Source organism: Ictalurus furcatus, chromosome 14, assembly GCF_023375685.1.
Source record: "Ictalurus furcatus strain D&B chromosome 14, Billie_1.0, whole genome shotgun sequence".
NCBI lineage: Eukaryota > Metazoa > Chordata > Actinopteri > Siluriformes > Ictaluridae > Ictalurus > Ictalurus furcatus.
In genome coordinates, this window is record NC_071268.1 from 18,732,198 (window position 1) to 18,748,614 (window position 16,417).

The window sequence follows — 16,417 nt, forward strand, 5'->3', positions numbered from 1 at the left end:
TGAAGAGGAAAAAGGGTACCGTAGAATGCTGTCATCATGGGCTACACTGGGCACAGGGGCATCCGCTGGACTGACAGGCAAATCCACATCAGGCTGCCCAGGCTGAGCATACACAGGCTTTGGTTCTATGAAGACCAGTAAACATGTTAACACACACACACACACACACACACACACACACACACACACACACACATATATATAGACAAACCCACACAAAGTGGCTTCCCTGCTAAAAGAGGTCAAGCCACCACCCAGCAGGATGCTACAGGCAGGGAGTGTCAAAACTGATAAAAATCATACTGCACACATCACTACTGTGCACGCACACTCTTCAGTCTCATTTCTAAGCTAGAAACTTTTCAATGCTTCTCAGCAAATTCACCTGGTAAAACCATTTTTTAAATTTGCTTTTACATAAACAATTACATAAAAGTACTAATTGCAACAAGCATGCTGGTGACGGGTGGGTCAGGGTGTTAATCTGAACTCTGACCTGGCAGAGGGGGGAGCTGTTTCTCCTCTCTGGTCCCAGTCTGTTCCAGTGCTTTATGCGTCTCCTCCACCATTTTAGCAGGCAAGGGGAGTGGCTTTGAGATGCGATCCTCATCACGGCTCCTGTGACTGCAAGCACAAGGACGAGGTTTTGAGTTAAGACGCAGAGTGTTGCTTAGTTTTAGTAAATCAAAAATACCAAGCTACCATAAAAAGTACCATCCACAATACCGTGCTCCATAAAGACTTAAAAAGCATATACACTTAATGTACATCTGTACTAATAAGCTGTGTTGAATGAGCGGCAAAGAAATAGCAAGTATGACTTTTCCACTAAGCATATTTAAGGATGCCTTTTGGCCTGAAAGACAGACAACATAAAAAATAAAAACCACATGCCATTCCTTCACTATCAACGCAATGCACACACTTAATAAAACACAAACGAGAGAGATAGAGAGAGAGAGAGAGAGAAGGACAATGCATCTCTACAGCAGTTAGGTAGTCTTGAAGGTCACAGCTGTGCTTTGCTGCTCCTTTGCTGGGCTATATTTAGACCAGCCCATCTGATCTGGAGTGATAGAGGATGATAGGAGAGAGAGAGAGAGAGAGAGAGAGAGAGAGACATACACACACACACACACACACACACACACACACACACACACCCACCCACCCACCACTCCAGGTGCAGTGTGTGCACTGGTCCTGAGTGCTAAATGAGAAAATGGCCCTTGAAAAATCAGCACATGACCACAGAGAACCAGAGTGTGACCATTCAGTAACCTTTAATGTCATAGCGGGCACAGGGAGAGCGGTGTTTATAGACTGCAAAAATAAACCCCATCTCTCCTTTACTCCCCTTTCCTGTCTTATTGCAGGCAGACTCCACATGTGGCCTTGTTTAATTCATGATGCTGATGAATATTCGTCCCAGCAATTAGTATGGTTCAGTAAAAAAGGGCTGACATTGAGTGTAATGCTGTGTTCACATGGCAACTGTTTTAAACAAACAAACAAACAAATGCTGTCCTTTCTGTTGTTATGCTACACTACTGTTGCGTTTAGTGGAGTGATGACCACCATGGTCAGATCAAAATGATAAATGCGGTGTTATTTGCTATAATGGTTGAGTGGCCGAGAGCTTTTATTTGGAATACTACCAAATTGTGGAAGAGAAAACAAAAGTTCACTCACCATGTCTGAGTAATCGAAATCAATTGTGAATTTGTGCTTAATTTTGTTTCTTCCCCTTCCTGTACTAGGCTGTACTACAGCCTGTTCATAGAATTTGTGACTTTTGGTGGAAGTTTATTTGGAGACAGTTTTCCACTGCTGTTTCACTGAAGAACTGAATGTACAATTTCTGCCAACATTAACGATGCCCAAACATATATTTAAGTACATATAACGTTACAATTTTGTGGGGCTGTGTGTGGACCAATACCATTGGGAAATTTGTCTTGTTGTTGTTAATAATAATGATAATAATAATAATAATAATAATAATAATAATATCGTCAATCAATCAATCTATTATATTAAAGTTTTATTCCTCTCCATGTGTCTAAAATTGAAACTGTAGCTCAAGTAAGATTTCTAAAGGGCACCCACATAACCAGTGAGTTAAGCTGGGAAAATATCCTTCCTTGAGTGAAAGGGGAGAGAGCAAAAAGGAGAGGGACGGAGAGAGGGGAAGGAAGGAGGACAGAGACCGTCACAACACTTTAAAAACACACACTTCCGCCTCTGCTAACAAGCTTGTAAAATAGAACCAGGCTAAAAAGCAACCATGAATGAGCATGTGAGGAGAGAAATTCTTAATTAAAAACTTCCCAGGGCTACCCCACATGGCAACCTCACATTTAGGACCATATATGGATAAACCAAACTCAGAGATTAACCTCTTTACTTTGAAATTTACAACAAACAGAAATGGCCCATCAGTTAGGAGTTAGGGTAGTTTGATCAGTACAGTACTACACAATAGCCTCAGTGCTCAAAACAATGATGAAAAGGAAGTTCGATTAGTTGGTAGTGTTCAAGTCAAATCATCTATCCATTATCGTCTGTTGGGATGCTTTCAAACCACATTCGATTCACTTACACTGGCTGAACTCTGTGCCCCAAGAATCGTGTGGATCTGATTTGAAATATTAATAAATTAAAATGCACATGAAAACTTTTTTCAAAGATAAGCTTGAACAATTGCATTAAAACATTCAACCTCCTGCAATATGAAACAGCAGCAGGAAAGCTAGAAAATGAAGGGAAGAAAGAAAGAGAGAGAGAGAGAGAAAAAGAGAAAAAAAGAGAGAGAGAGAAAAAAAGAGAAAGAAAGCAAGAGAGAGATAGAAAAATAGAGAGAGAGCGAGCACAGACCTGCCATTGCTGATTTGTGGAGGGGAATGTCTGGAATGGTCTGAGGGCTCCGAGCGCCGGTCTGGCGAGCGAGAGCGACTGCTCTTCTTCTTGTCATGGGACCGGTTTGAGTGATCAGATGCTACTGAGTGGATATCTGAAATATCTGTCACCAATAACCGCAAAACATTAGCTTTCACAGAAAACGAATTACATACTAATACAAGTGAATACTCTTCAGATAAAACACTCATTCAAGACACACATTAAATGCTAAAATAGCATTTACTAACCATCTCTATCGGAAGCATTGGCTGAGGGGATGCTGTCATCCAGATCAGGGATGTTGAGCAGCGTGGCTCTCTCATCTCTCTGCACGACCATCTTCAACTTGCCCTTCGACCTTTCAATCAACTTCTTAGCATCTATCAGGGAGAGGTTCTCAGTCACTGTGCCATTTATCTAAGAGAAGAAGTTATAAAATCGTTAGGAGACTTTTTACACTGCACAAACTCAAAATCAAACAGGTGGCACACATTTATACTCAATAATCTGGATGAGGTTGGAGTTTGAGCTAGTTATTTTCAAAACTTCAAATGCAAACAGAGAGTAGCAGCACGCATTCTGGAACTGGTTTAAATTAATCTCAGTTCAAAACTGTGTGATAATATAGAGAGGTAATGATCATTTATATTGATGATATACCTGGAGGCCAGAAGAGATATTTGCACATTATATTCACTAAATCAGTGCAAAAAAAATTAAATAATAATAAAAAAAAAGCACAGAAATTATTGCACCACTTTCTGTGTACTGGACATACCCATGCCACATTTGTTGCAGAGCAGTTGTGGCATGCAGCACATGCTGCATCATTTCTGGTGCTTAATACCTGAATATTGACAACCACATAAAAACACCTTCTTGATGGCCACCATGATTTGGGTGTTTCTCCATTTTACAGAACTTAGAGTTTAGAACTCAGAGCAGACATTTACTGGAGCTGCCAGAATATGAGGAGAACTTCAAATGTTACACAACATGTTCTGAACTAAGAATAAACAATCCAGCATTCGAGTTTCTTAAAAGCTCATAACCAAGAGCCCTTGAGACTATAAATAATGGTGCTCTTGGCCACTATACAATAAAAAATGTGGCAAAAAAAATGGTTGAAATCCCAGTGAGAAAGAAAAGACATTGCGGACCAAGGTCCCTTTTTTATTCAACACCAAGTAAAGCTCAAAGCTATTGCTCTGGCCCATTTTAAAAACAGCTAACTATATGCACTTCTGAAACCTCTCAGATTTTCTTCAGTACACAAAAGCTTATAATCATCTAAAAACACACCCTTAACACAGTCACATATGCAATGTTCTAAAAATGTGTGCTCGCAAGTCAACTGTGTATTTTTTTGTATTTCGTTGTATACCATTGTATTTTACGTTTCTTAAATTTTTTTTCCCCCATTTGTAACCTTCACAAGACACTGTACAAATATTATGAGGCATACCAAGTTGGCACACGACATCTAATCGTTTTCGTATTGTTTATTTTAAGCAAAAGCACCAAAAAGTCTCTTTAATCTCATAATTAACGTCATGCTCTCTTCTTGGCCATCTCTATCCTTATCTAATCGTAGTTTACCAGACTGCTCATATCTAGCGGTCGTGCCCTCTCACCTTCAGCACCACATCACCTTCCTGGATGTTGCCGTCCCTGGCAGCCAGGCTCTCGGGAGAGATATCCTTCACAAAGATGTGGCTCGCCAGGCGAAGGCCATATTCTGCTTATGAGAGTGAAGAGCAGGAACACAAATGCGCGCCATGTTAGTATATTTATTTAGTAATATTCATTTGTCCTTTTTTGTTAGTCACTAATAACATACTTTATTTGTATTTATTTGTATTTGAACTAAAATTGAGTGGTTTTGTCTTCCAATGAAAGAATAAAGAGCAACTAATGGCCAGTCTGACGTTGTGAAACCAACCTTCATTCTTGCGAGACTTGACGAGTGTGACCTTGGCTGGACGGGAAGCCAGGTTGGAAGAGACAGAGTGGCGCTCCGAGCGTGGAGACAGACTCCTGTCTCTGGAGGCGCTTCGCTCTCTGTCCCGCTCCCTTCGTGTGCCCTGTCGCTCTCCTCTAGCACTACGTCGTCCAGAGGCCCCGCCCCCACCGTACCCGCTCCGCCCACTACGTACTTCATAGATCTCATCTTCATAGCTGTCATCATCTTCATCATGCTCAGACATGGTTTCTCGCTCTCCGTGACGCCCTGATGGGACCTGAACCTTCCTCTTTCGTCTGATGGTCTGAGAGGGAGAGAAAAAAGAGAGGAACAGTGCTCAATCAGTGACTGAAATCTAATCTCAATGTTCAACCAAATTAAACTTTTTTGTGTCAGGTATCATTAGTTTTGCTCCAAAAGTATTTCCTCTTGACATTTTCCATATTATGCATAATAATAATAATAATAATAATAATAAATTTAAACTGAAGCACAGCTGTACAGGAAAACAAACCTTGCAAACACTAAAAACTTACTATTTTTGCGTTCTTTCCACTTTTCCGCAGCTGCTGCACCGCATACGCGTGCTCTACATTGTCCATGGAGACGGAGTTAACCATCACAACTCGGTCATTCTCCCTGTGAGAACATTACAAAGCATTATCAATGTTTATGCTTGATTAAATAACAGGCAGCACTGCCTAATGCCAGCCATGCTCTACAGGAAAGGACATTTTATCCCTGATTTGCCCGCTTTCATATTATCGAAATCTCAAGTGAACGTCCAGCTTGGGAGCGTGAATAGAACTGATTACAGGTGCGACATACTGGTGTGAGAGGGAAAACAAATCAATTCTAAGCATTCTGAACTTGCTCAGACATTAAAATATTATAGATTTCTACTCTGAAAACGTATACAAGTCTTGTGCGAGATGATGAAGTAACTGAATACATATGCATATATATATATATATATATAATGATATAGAGCTAGGAATATAAAAACGCCCAAGAAACCACCACGTCCTTGTGAAACTCAGAGTAAAACCCAATCCCTCCTGGCATTTTTCAATACCATTACAGAAACATTGAGTATTCTGCCAACAGCAAAAGTACTCCAGTGTTTTGTCCAGTCCCACATTTGGGTGCTACCTAGGCTGAAAATGTTAACTAATGTAATAGAATAACATTTGGTGAGCTAGTCAGCTAGTTAAGAAAATTAATTCAGAATAATTCCTGGGGAGTGGAAAACTTTATGCAGTCATGGTCCATATTTTCTTCCAAAGAAGTTTCTGACATAGCACATCATGTCTGTGCCATCTATAAAATGTCAGCACATTGCTGGACAACGTTTCATCCATGAGGCATGTTTTGTCTTCAGAACCTGCCTTCATGTTCTGCCATGTAAGAGATATTATCTGAGTCTAGCTATTGCTGAAATTTTCCCTTGATATGTTTAGCTATTAAGTGACGGCACATTGTGCTAGCAGGAGATTTACGTCAGCTCCAGAATTATTGGCACCCGTGGTGCATATGGGTTTAAAAATGTTAAGGAGAAAGTCTCTGTGATCGGTTGGCTTAATCTTGCACTGAAACGAGAGAAAATTAAACCTTTAATTGATAAATTTATTTTAAAAATAAATAAATAAAACATCCTTATCAAAAATACATGCTTTATTTTTTTTTTTTACTTCTTACTGAATGGTGGAGGATCTGTGGTGTTTTTCTGACTGGAATGAACAGCACTCGCTATAGTTACAGTACTGAGGTGTATCAGACCAGTACATTACATTTTAACATACATGCCAAACGAAAAATTTTGCTTTGCAAAAGTCAGTAGGAAGTGTTTTCTTTTCCTCTGGTTGTTCGTCTGATATGAATAAAGATTGACAGCCTGGAAGCATAATCAGTTTGTTCTGGGTGGCCAGGTTAGCAATTTGTAAGATGGTAACTTGAGTGGCTTCTGTTATTATTGCATGACCTACTTCAATTCGCTTTATGTTACATTGTGCTACAAGCAAGTTTGTGATATTTCAGGCAAGATTTGTTACAGTATTGGATCAGATTAATTCTTTTTCCTCCCTCTAGTATCCAACACCTAGCATTTACCAGATACTGGATCACTGCCATCTCTAATGTCTAGCTGTTATATAATAATGGGATTTCTTTGTTGTTTTTATGCCTATAGTGACTGTCCGTTTGATACACCATGCTTGCCTAATAATTTTATGTGCCCAGAAAGAAAAAAGTCTGTCACGTAGTGTATGCAAACTATAAAGTATAGCGCAGGAGTTGAGCATAAAATTTTATTTTGCTTAGTTGACCAACTATATTTGGGCTTCAGTGTGTGTTATTTGAGAAATAATGTACACTATCAGTGAAAAGTCTGGGAACATGCTCACAAAAGGGATTTTCTACACTAGAAAAATAATGCAGACATTAACACTATGAATTAGCATATGAAATTATGCACTGAAAAGAAAAGACAACTCAAAACGATCAACAGTAATCACATTTCACACACTGTTCATCTTCTCAATCACTTTCATGAAAGACCTTCACTCAGGAGGCGTTTCTTAAAAACAACCTGAGCACTATATTTATGCTCTACTATGTATGCTCAAGCTATACTTCACTATATACTTTGGCCTTAAAAACATATTTCAACCATAAACCTTTATTCAAATTGGAAGAAAAAAAAATATATACAACGAAAAATTCCAGTTTAGTCTAGTATGTCCAAACTTTTGACTGGTAGTGCATGTTCACAAACGAAGAAGGTATGTGCCAGAAAACAGGAAATGGTGGTGCAGTGTGTCTTACTGCAAGAGGCCCTCTGCTGGCCCTCCCTTTAGCACATCAGAGATGACGATGGACGTCTCTCCACTCTGGAAGTGAGGGTTGTCCCGCCCGCCTGAGATGGCGATTCCAAACCCAAACCCTGGAGCCTGCAGAGAGAAGCCCAAATGGTTACCAGTAGGAAGGAAAACTTTCTCTAAAGCGATGCAATTCATTTTTCTGTACTCACAATCCTATTTTTAGCATTACTGCAGCATCAGTTTCCACAATGTAGACACGTGGCGAACTGTGATGAATGAAAAGCTTAAACGTAGGAAATAATAGTGCCACTCAAACTCGCTGTGCGAACATAGAGTCGAATCTCATGCTGTAGACTAGTCTGTGTGAGCAGAGTAGTTCTTTATTAAACTGCCAAAGTAAATATTATTAGCTATTAGGCTTTAAAAAAGATACATATTTCAAGGTCAAATACTGGGAAAACAAACTGCGAGAGTGGCAAGTGGCAGATGGCGAGTCTATCTGTAGATTTGTAATGAAAGGTCTAGGTCCCAAGTTTTGTTTTAATGACCTTAACCAAGTCATTATTCCTTTTTATACTGTATATTTTGTTTATACACACACACACACACACACACACACACACACACACACACACACAGTGATTTCTGAGGTCTGTGTGATTATGCTGCAAAACCATTTTCCCAACGGGGCCAAATAAAATAACTAACTATTGTGCTTGTAGAATTATTTTTAAACCACAGTTTAAGTAATATGTGAAGTGTAAAATGTACTTATGCACTGTAACATATGCCTCTGTTCTTCCATGACATTTTATTGACTATTTGACTATTCTCGCAATTAGAGTCATTAATGCTGCTTTATAATTTCCTTGACCATTTTATCCAATTAGCCAAATGATGGTTCAATGGAAGACAAGAGCTTGGATCTTTCAAAACATAATCGAGTAAAAAACAGACCAGCACCAATACCCACCCTGTGCAGAGTTACTGTGTGCTGTTCCCATATTACCGTCTCCTCCATTGCTGCACTCTGCATTAGGGAAAAGAGAGAAAAAAAAGAAGAAGAAGAAAAAAAGAGAGAACGAGCAATGCATAAGTTGTGAGATTTACATTCAAATTAACATCCTGCACACCCTGAGGGGATTACACTCCTTAAAATACAGTTAAATCTCAGTGGTAGCACAGCATCAAAATGTTTCTAAACTTGTGTTTATGGTTTCCTTGGGCTCCTATTAACCGGTGCACGACTGCATGATTTCCCCAAGAGCCTAAATGACCTTGATGTGCTGCACATTGATGGGAAGAAAGAATAATGTGGCAAAAAAAAACAACCCTTACATATACTGTCTATGTAATGAAATCAAAAGGCATAGCTTTTTTTTTTTTTTTTAGGTATTAAATTTACACGGTGTGTGAGCATTGATTTACTCATTTATTTTTGCACCCTTTCTGCAATGCTGCTAACACAACAGAATATGTAAAGGCTCACAATAACAGCACCATTACATTACAGATCATTAGGTTCAGGCAAACTTTAAAGGGTTAAAGAGAATTCCACTGTTATGGTTTAAAGAAAAGCGATAAACAGACTTTAGCATGAGATGATCTGCAAAGGGCAATACTAGATTCACCCAGTCAAAACCACCAAGAGACCACTAAGGCCAGTCAGAAAGGATGAGCTGGTGTAGTTTGTGCCAGGCCTGTAGGCTGCACCTGGCAGGATATCCACATATAAAGTGGTGCTTAACGTCCTTCTCTCTCTCTCTCTCACACACACACACAAACAGACATACACACACACAATCTATGAACAGTCATCCCTCATCTTCACACATGCTTCAAAGGGCTTTCCCCAACTACATTCAAGGTGACAACCAAAACCTTCATTTGCAAGACTCCAGTTAGACCAAGCACACAAGCAAACCACATACTCTCACACAAACTGCAAATAATGACCATATACTGGCAATTCAGAACGAGAGCACATGCAATAACCTTGCAATCTTCAGTTTGCTGTAAATTCACATGGGTGGGTTGATAATCAAAGAGGAAGTCTTTAGTAAACACTTCCTTAATGTCTTCCTTTGGCATTGTTTAAACAAGCTAGAAGTCTAAGGGGGAAGCGGGAGACTGCCGAGTGCAGCATACCACAGGACAATGGAATAGCTGTGGCTGAAACAAACAAAGCGAAAAGTATGCAGTTCTGTTAGAGAGCTTTAACTAAGAACCTCATCTGACAGGAACCCATGCATCTCTCTGATGGAGGAGTTCTCAGACCTTCATCTTAGCAGTGGGGATGGGAGGATTCAGTGGGCATTTCTGCCAGGCAGACATTACACACCGCAGTCCATTCCTCTGCCCCCTCCAACCCAAACACAATCACTTAACCAGGCTCTTTCTGCCATCTCTGCAAAACCGCGCCAATAAACCCCTGGCAGGAGAACAGGAGAAGACTGCATGGCTTTACTGTAATTTATCAGCCTCCAGTGGATGTGGGCGATGAAATTAGATGGATAAAAGTAAACGGGCCTTACTAGGTTAAACACAAATTTCTTTCCTTACACTTGTGGTGAACAGTGAATAGCATGCAGCTGTAGTTTTCTGGTGGACAGTGAGGGTGAAGGTTAACACAAGCTTCGTCTGAGAACGTTGAGGTCAACCACACTGCATCTGAATGTGCCAGCTATCCTATTCTGTATGCCAAAAGAGCTTACAGACTCCCACGACTAGCGAGTGGCACTCAGTGTCAGGGGAGAGAGGAATGCCAACCTTCCCACCTCCAGAGCTGGGCCAAGTATGCTCATTAGACTCCTGGCCATGGATGACTGTGACACAGTCAGGATACAAACCTCCCAGACATAAGGTTGAGTCACTCGAGAGCCCTTATTCTTATATTCAGTTTTATTCTACTTGCCCATCTTATGGTGCCTATAAAAGAAAGTGTCTGAGAAAGCATCCCTCCTAAATTATCCACGGGACTCTCCCTCTCAGTCAGCTTCTGGATCCTATGAGGTGAGCGCACTGGCCAAATGAGCTCATTCTGGGGACTATTAAAGCATAATGAAGCGTGAGAAATGGATTATTAATTAAAAACAAAACTCCGCTCTAATTTCTAATTCATCAGCTGGTGAAGAAGTGTGGGAAGCTAGAAGTGTGGGAATTGTACTGAATGTACTGCAAACTCAACCGCTTCACCTGTGTTCTATCCAATATGGGGATTTATTATTATTATTATTATTATTATTATTGATTTCACTGATATCTCCATCTGAATCAGCTTATTTTTTTGACTAGAGATGTAGGCAGAATGGCCCAAATTCATTTTTTTTGTGCGTTATACATCAAGTATATTCACAGGGCTGCTTTTCAAGCATGCTTAATGAGTGTTCAATTTGAATGCCAAGGTAAAAGGAAAACTGAAAGCCAAAAATTAAATTCTGTTTTGAATGAAAACAAATTCAGATTACCATGTATTTTCATAACAAGCAGCTCTATTTAAAAAAAAAAAAAAAAAAAAAAAAAACCCCACCACACTACATATGTTTTGTCAAACGTACGCGCATGTGTGATACAGATCGGACTGTGATGAAAACAGATGCTGCATCTCAAATTCTATGTTGAAGGTTTAAACTGATGTTGTCAACTGTTCAATGATGGAGTCTTCAGTGTAAATTGTTCGTAGCAAGCGCTTGTCAGGATTAAGGCCAATTCACACCGGAGACATTGCTGAAGCGTTTTTTAAATTTCCTTTTGCTTCATGCCATGAGCAGCACTTACATTTCATCCACACCAACCGTGACAGAGGTGCATGAAACTCAAGCCCATGGGTCACACTGCCATTTTTCCATTGGAATCACACTTTGTATACACTGTTAAATTAACTGTTACTATTAACACTGTTAAGATGTCATGACTGTGCAATCTGTAGCTTCATAGCAAAATGTCTGCACAGTAGTGTTACTCATAGATAACCAGCTCAAATATAAAGGCTGTTTATTCACTAAAGACTTATGTCACTGTGTCGTAACTACAACTGGCCCAACTTTGGATGTCTGCATCCGCCATGTTTCATTGATATAGTGGTACATTTTGGCATTAGTTTTCTTGATAAAAATCAAGCTTGGTGTTGTGCCAGTAGCACACGTGGAACGCATGTGGTTTGGATTAAATGAACAATTACATGTTGCTCCCTTGCCATAGCTGCAACACTAAGTACTAAACAGGATTCTTCTCAAGCAGGTGTGTTCAGCTATAGGTAATAGGATTTTAGTATGTTTTTATGTTTTATCTTACCTCTAGCAACATTTAAATTCTTTGATCATAGAATTTTTATTGAAAATTTACATTTTCAATAAAACACCCCACCCAACAACCCCAACAAACAACCACAGCCAAAACCAAAAGAAATGGGGAAACAAAAAACAAGCAAACAACCAGAGAAAAAAAAAACAAACACAAAAAAAACCCCAAAAACTAACAAACATAAAAACCCAAAACAACAACAACAACAACAAAAAAGGGGGTAAGATGATCTGGAATTACAATCTACCTCTCCTCAATCCACCACCAGGGTGCGTACATCATTGAAGTAGGTAATAAATTGTGCCCATTTTCCCCAAAATGAGTCACCCCTGCCTCTGATGATGTACTTGATTTTTTCAAGTTTTAAAAAGAAGATTAAATCTTTAAGCCAGACTGATATAGAGGTGGGTTGTGGAGAGGTCCAAGACAACAGTATTCTGCGCCGAGCAAGTAACGATGCAAAGGCCACAACACTAGCTTCTTTATGGTTCAGAGGTTGATGTTGAGATGGAACACCAAAGATGGCAACTAAAGGACAGACACCTAATTTGATTTTAAGAACGTCGGACATAGTTTTGAAGAAAGAGTTCCAAAAGTTCTGCAATTTGGGACAGAGTGCAAACATATGACTGAGGTTACAGGGCGAAAGTTTGCATGTTTCACACGTCAGAGACATTGGGTTATATTTTAGATAGTTTACTCCTAGAGAGGTGAGCTCTATGGACCACTTTAAATTGTATGAAACTAAGTCTAGCACAGGACATGGTGGTACGTATATTATCTAACGCTCTGCCCCAGTAATCATCCTCAAGCTCCAGGCCCAATTCCTCTTCCCAAGCACTAATGGTTTTGATATTGTAAGAATCGTCCTGTGACCAGATCGTTGCATATATCCGTGAGATAACACCACCCTTATGAGGATTCAGCTTGAACACCTCTTCCCATGCAGACTTTGTAGGTAAGGAGGGAAAACCAGCGAATAGGGAGGAGACACAATGCCTAACTTGAAAGAAACGGAATAGGTGAGACGGAGGCAGGCTGAATGACGAGGATAATTCAGAAAAGTTTTCAAACACATTATTAATGAAAAGATCCTCAAAGCGTTTCAGACGCAACATTTGAATTCTGGTACATATCCATGGCAACTTAATTCTAGGGACACCATTTTTAGGCACAGAGATGAAGCCTTGTGTCCTTTAACAGTGATGTGGTTCATGTAACACACCATGAATACCAGATGTCAGAGCATCTCTTTCCAGATATGCAAAGTCTGAAATAACGGTCTCCGTAACCTTCAGTAAGAAAAGTGTGTCTCATAGCGCCTACACCCACTGAGCACTTTATGAGGAACACTATACTAATTCTGAGTATTATTACCAGTATTACTTTGCTCTCAAAACAGCCTCAATTCTTCATGTCATGGATTCCACAATATGTTGGAAACATTCCTTTGAGATTCTGGTCCATGTTGACATGATTGCATCAGGTAATTCCTGCAGATTCTTCAGGTGCACCTTCATACCATGAATCTCCTGTTTTACCACGTCCCAAACGTGTTCTACTGGATTCCGATCCAATGACTGGGAAGGCCACTGAAGAACAATGAACTCATTGTCATGTTCATGAAACCAGTTTCAGACGAGTTTTGCTTTGTGACATGGTGCAGTATCATGCTGGAAGTATCCATTAGAAGATGGTAAATTGTGGCCATGAAGGAATGTACATGGTCAGTAACGATACTCAGGCTGTGGGAAACACGCAATGATTTATTGGTATTAACAGGCCCAAAGTGTGCCAAGAACACATTCCCCACATCAATACACTACCTCCACCAGCCTGGACTGTTGACCAAAGGTAGGTTGGGTTCTTGGATTCATGTTGTTTGTGCCAAATTCTGACTCTACAATCTGTGTACCTCAGCAGAAATCAAGATTTATCAGACCAGGGTATATTTTTCCAGTCTTCAGCTGTCCAGGTTTGGTGAGCCTGTGCCCACTGCAGCCTCAGCTCAGACTAAGTCTCCTGGAGGTAATGAAGACATTGCTTTACCATTTTTTTAATGATTTATACTGTGTTGATGTACATGTTCATATTCATACTGTGATGCGTGTATATACATATGTATGTGAGGTGAGTTTAGTGGTGCTATGCTTTGTATTAACAGATCCACCAGCTGTCTTTGATGATCCACTAATTACCAGTAGTTTAAGAAGACTTTTTCTGAACAATTGATATGTATCCTGAACAAGGCTTTGTAGTCAAAACGCATAGATCTACACTTTTAAATTGTTTTGAATGATTTAGCCCAGTTAATTAATTTTTTTTTACTTCACCATGTGAGTGCTTTGGAGTTTTTCATCTACAGAAAGTTGTTTTAAATTTATTTTTTATTTAATTATTTTACTTCCAATCCAATGTTTGATTTCTATCATTTTCAATGTGAGATTAAAAATTTACCACAAAACATGAACACCTTTACCATGGTAAATATTGATAAATAATAGGTATTCATTTATTAAATAAATAAATAAATAAATAAATAAATAAATCACTGCCTTGCCTAACTTTAGTCCATCCATCCATCCATCTTCTATACAACTTATCCTTCCTTCAGGGTCACGGGGAAACCCAGGGAGCATCGGGCACAAGGCAGGGTACACCCTGGACAGGGTGCCAATCCATCACAGGACACAATCACATACACACATACACACTCATTCAAACACTATGGACACTTTGGACACGCCAATCAGCCTACCATGCATGTCTTTGGACTGGGGGAGGAAACTGGAGTACCCGGATGAAATCCCCGCAGCACGGGGAGAACATGCAAACTCCGCACACAGGGCCATGGTGGGAATCGAACCCCCGACCCTGGAGGTGCTAACTTTACTAACTAACTCCACTGTGCACCCGCCTAACTTTAGTGATTAATTAAATAAAGTTAAAACTCATGGGTTTCTAAATATTATTGTGTTAAACGACACAAAATTGTTCCAAATATTTCAGAGATCTCTTGACCAAGAACAGAAATTAAAATACTCTGACAGAGTGATTTCATTGATAATGAGAGGCCTGTTTGCTGATGCGTGACTGACTTTATTCCCTGGACATGTATATGGAACCATAGGACTGAGGAATGCAAGAAATACAAATCTGTCAGCACAGAGGCACTGCTTTTACACAACAACAATAACATTACACTAAACGTTACACTATATGCATCTCATAATGATGTACGATAACGTGTCCATACTGCTCTGCAGGACCAGGCATTCAGAGAGTTCAGCAGCATGTTAAATTACCACCGATAATAGAAAATGGTAGTACTGCACAATTTCCCGTCATTCTGCCCAGTTCTGTTATACTGTGCAAGAGGTATTCATTTACTAGATGCACCTAGTTAATACCATCCAAGCACCAAAATGTTATTTTAAATGTGGGAAGTCCCAGATCATTATGCTCAAGCAAAAACACACTCAAATGTCCTGCTAACATTGCCTGACTAAGCATATTGCTCATTACATTTCAAAGAAAATAACAGACAATAGAACACACCCTCTTGCACTTTTGACTTTTCACATTTCCAGAAAACCAGAAGGCTTTAGTTACGCATTTAGTGAGGCCATTCAGTTTTCCCTGAAAACTTAAGCCAATCGAGATTTCCACAGTGTAGGAAGGAGCCTGGCACAAGTGTCAGCTGACAGCTCTCTCCACTAAGGGGGCTGCAGGCTGAGACTGAAGCAGAGCCATTTGGGCCCACACACACAGATGGATCAGACAGCTGAGTGCAGCTCTAACGAGAGGCTGGGGCCAAGAACTCCCAAAAAAAGGCAGCTGTCCAAATCAGCTCATCAATAAGAACAAAGCAGATGGGATGGGAGATAGAGTTATCACGTCAGCATTTTACTAGCTGTGCAATATTGCAATATATACATTCCCTGGCCAAGTTAATAGGAACACCTGTACACCTGCTCATTGATGCATTGAGGCAGTCAGCCAACCATGTGCGAGCAGTCAGTGGAGAACGGTCAGACTGGGTCATTCTGGCAGGAATGCTATGGTAACTCAAATAAGCACTCTTTACTACCATGCTGAGCAGAAAAGCATCTCAGAAGCTTGAGGTACAACAGAAGAAGACTAAATCGGGTTCCACCCCAGTCAGCCAAGAACAGGAGTCTGAGGCACAGGCTCACAAATACTGGCCAGTGCTAAACACACTGTCATGTCAATCAGGAAGTGATTGATAATTTGAACCATAACATTTTTAGAAGCATACAGGTGTGCTAATATCAACCAACATTAAACACATACCATTATTTAAATAAAAAATAAAACCACACACAACGGTTATGCATATAAAAAACCTTAAGCGCCCATGGTTTGAGGGCTGTGATTTGATTCTGTACGTTAACGTATTTTGAAACAGGAG

The 16,417-nt window shown here is 40.0% G+C and overlaps 1 protein-coding gene across 3 annotated transcripts in view; it reads right to left on the bottom strand.

The window, feature by feature from the left end:
- Positions 1 to 16,417, bottom strand: part of tjp1b (tight junction protein 1b) — a 71,835-nt gene that overhangs the window by 13,452 nt on the left and 41,966 nt on the right. For all 3 annotated transcript variants that reach the window (XM_053640830.1, XM_053640831.1, XM_053640832.1), the window contains 9 exons: positions 8,657 to 8,713; positions 7,688 to 7,812; positions 5,401 to 5,503; positions 4,844 to 5,168; positions 4,536 to 4,642; positions 3,150 to 3,318; positions 2,878 to 3,022; positions 497 to 624; positions 20 to 125 (listed from right to left, as the gene is read on the bottom strand). In XM_053640830.1, coding sequence (XP_053496805.1) covers positions 20 to 125; positions 497 to 624; positions 2,878 to 3,022; positions 3,150 to 3,318; positions 4,536 to 4,642; positions 4,844 to 5,168; positions 5,401 to 5,503; positions 7,688 to 7,812; positions 8,657 to 8,713 — 1,265 coding nt within the window. The remainder of the gene's footprint in view (positions 1 to 19; positions 126 to 496; positions 625 to 2,877; positions 3,023 to 3,149; positions 3,319 to 4,535; positions 4,643 to 4,843; positions 5,169 to 5,400; positions 5,504 to 7,687; positions 7,813 to 8,656; positions 8,714 to 16,417) is intronic.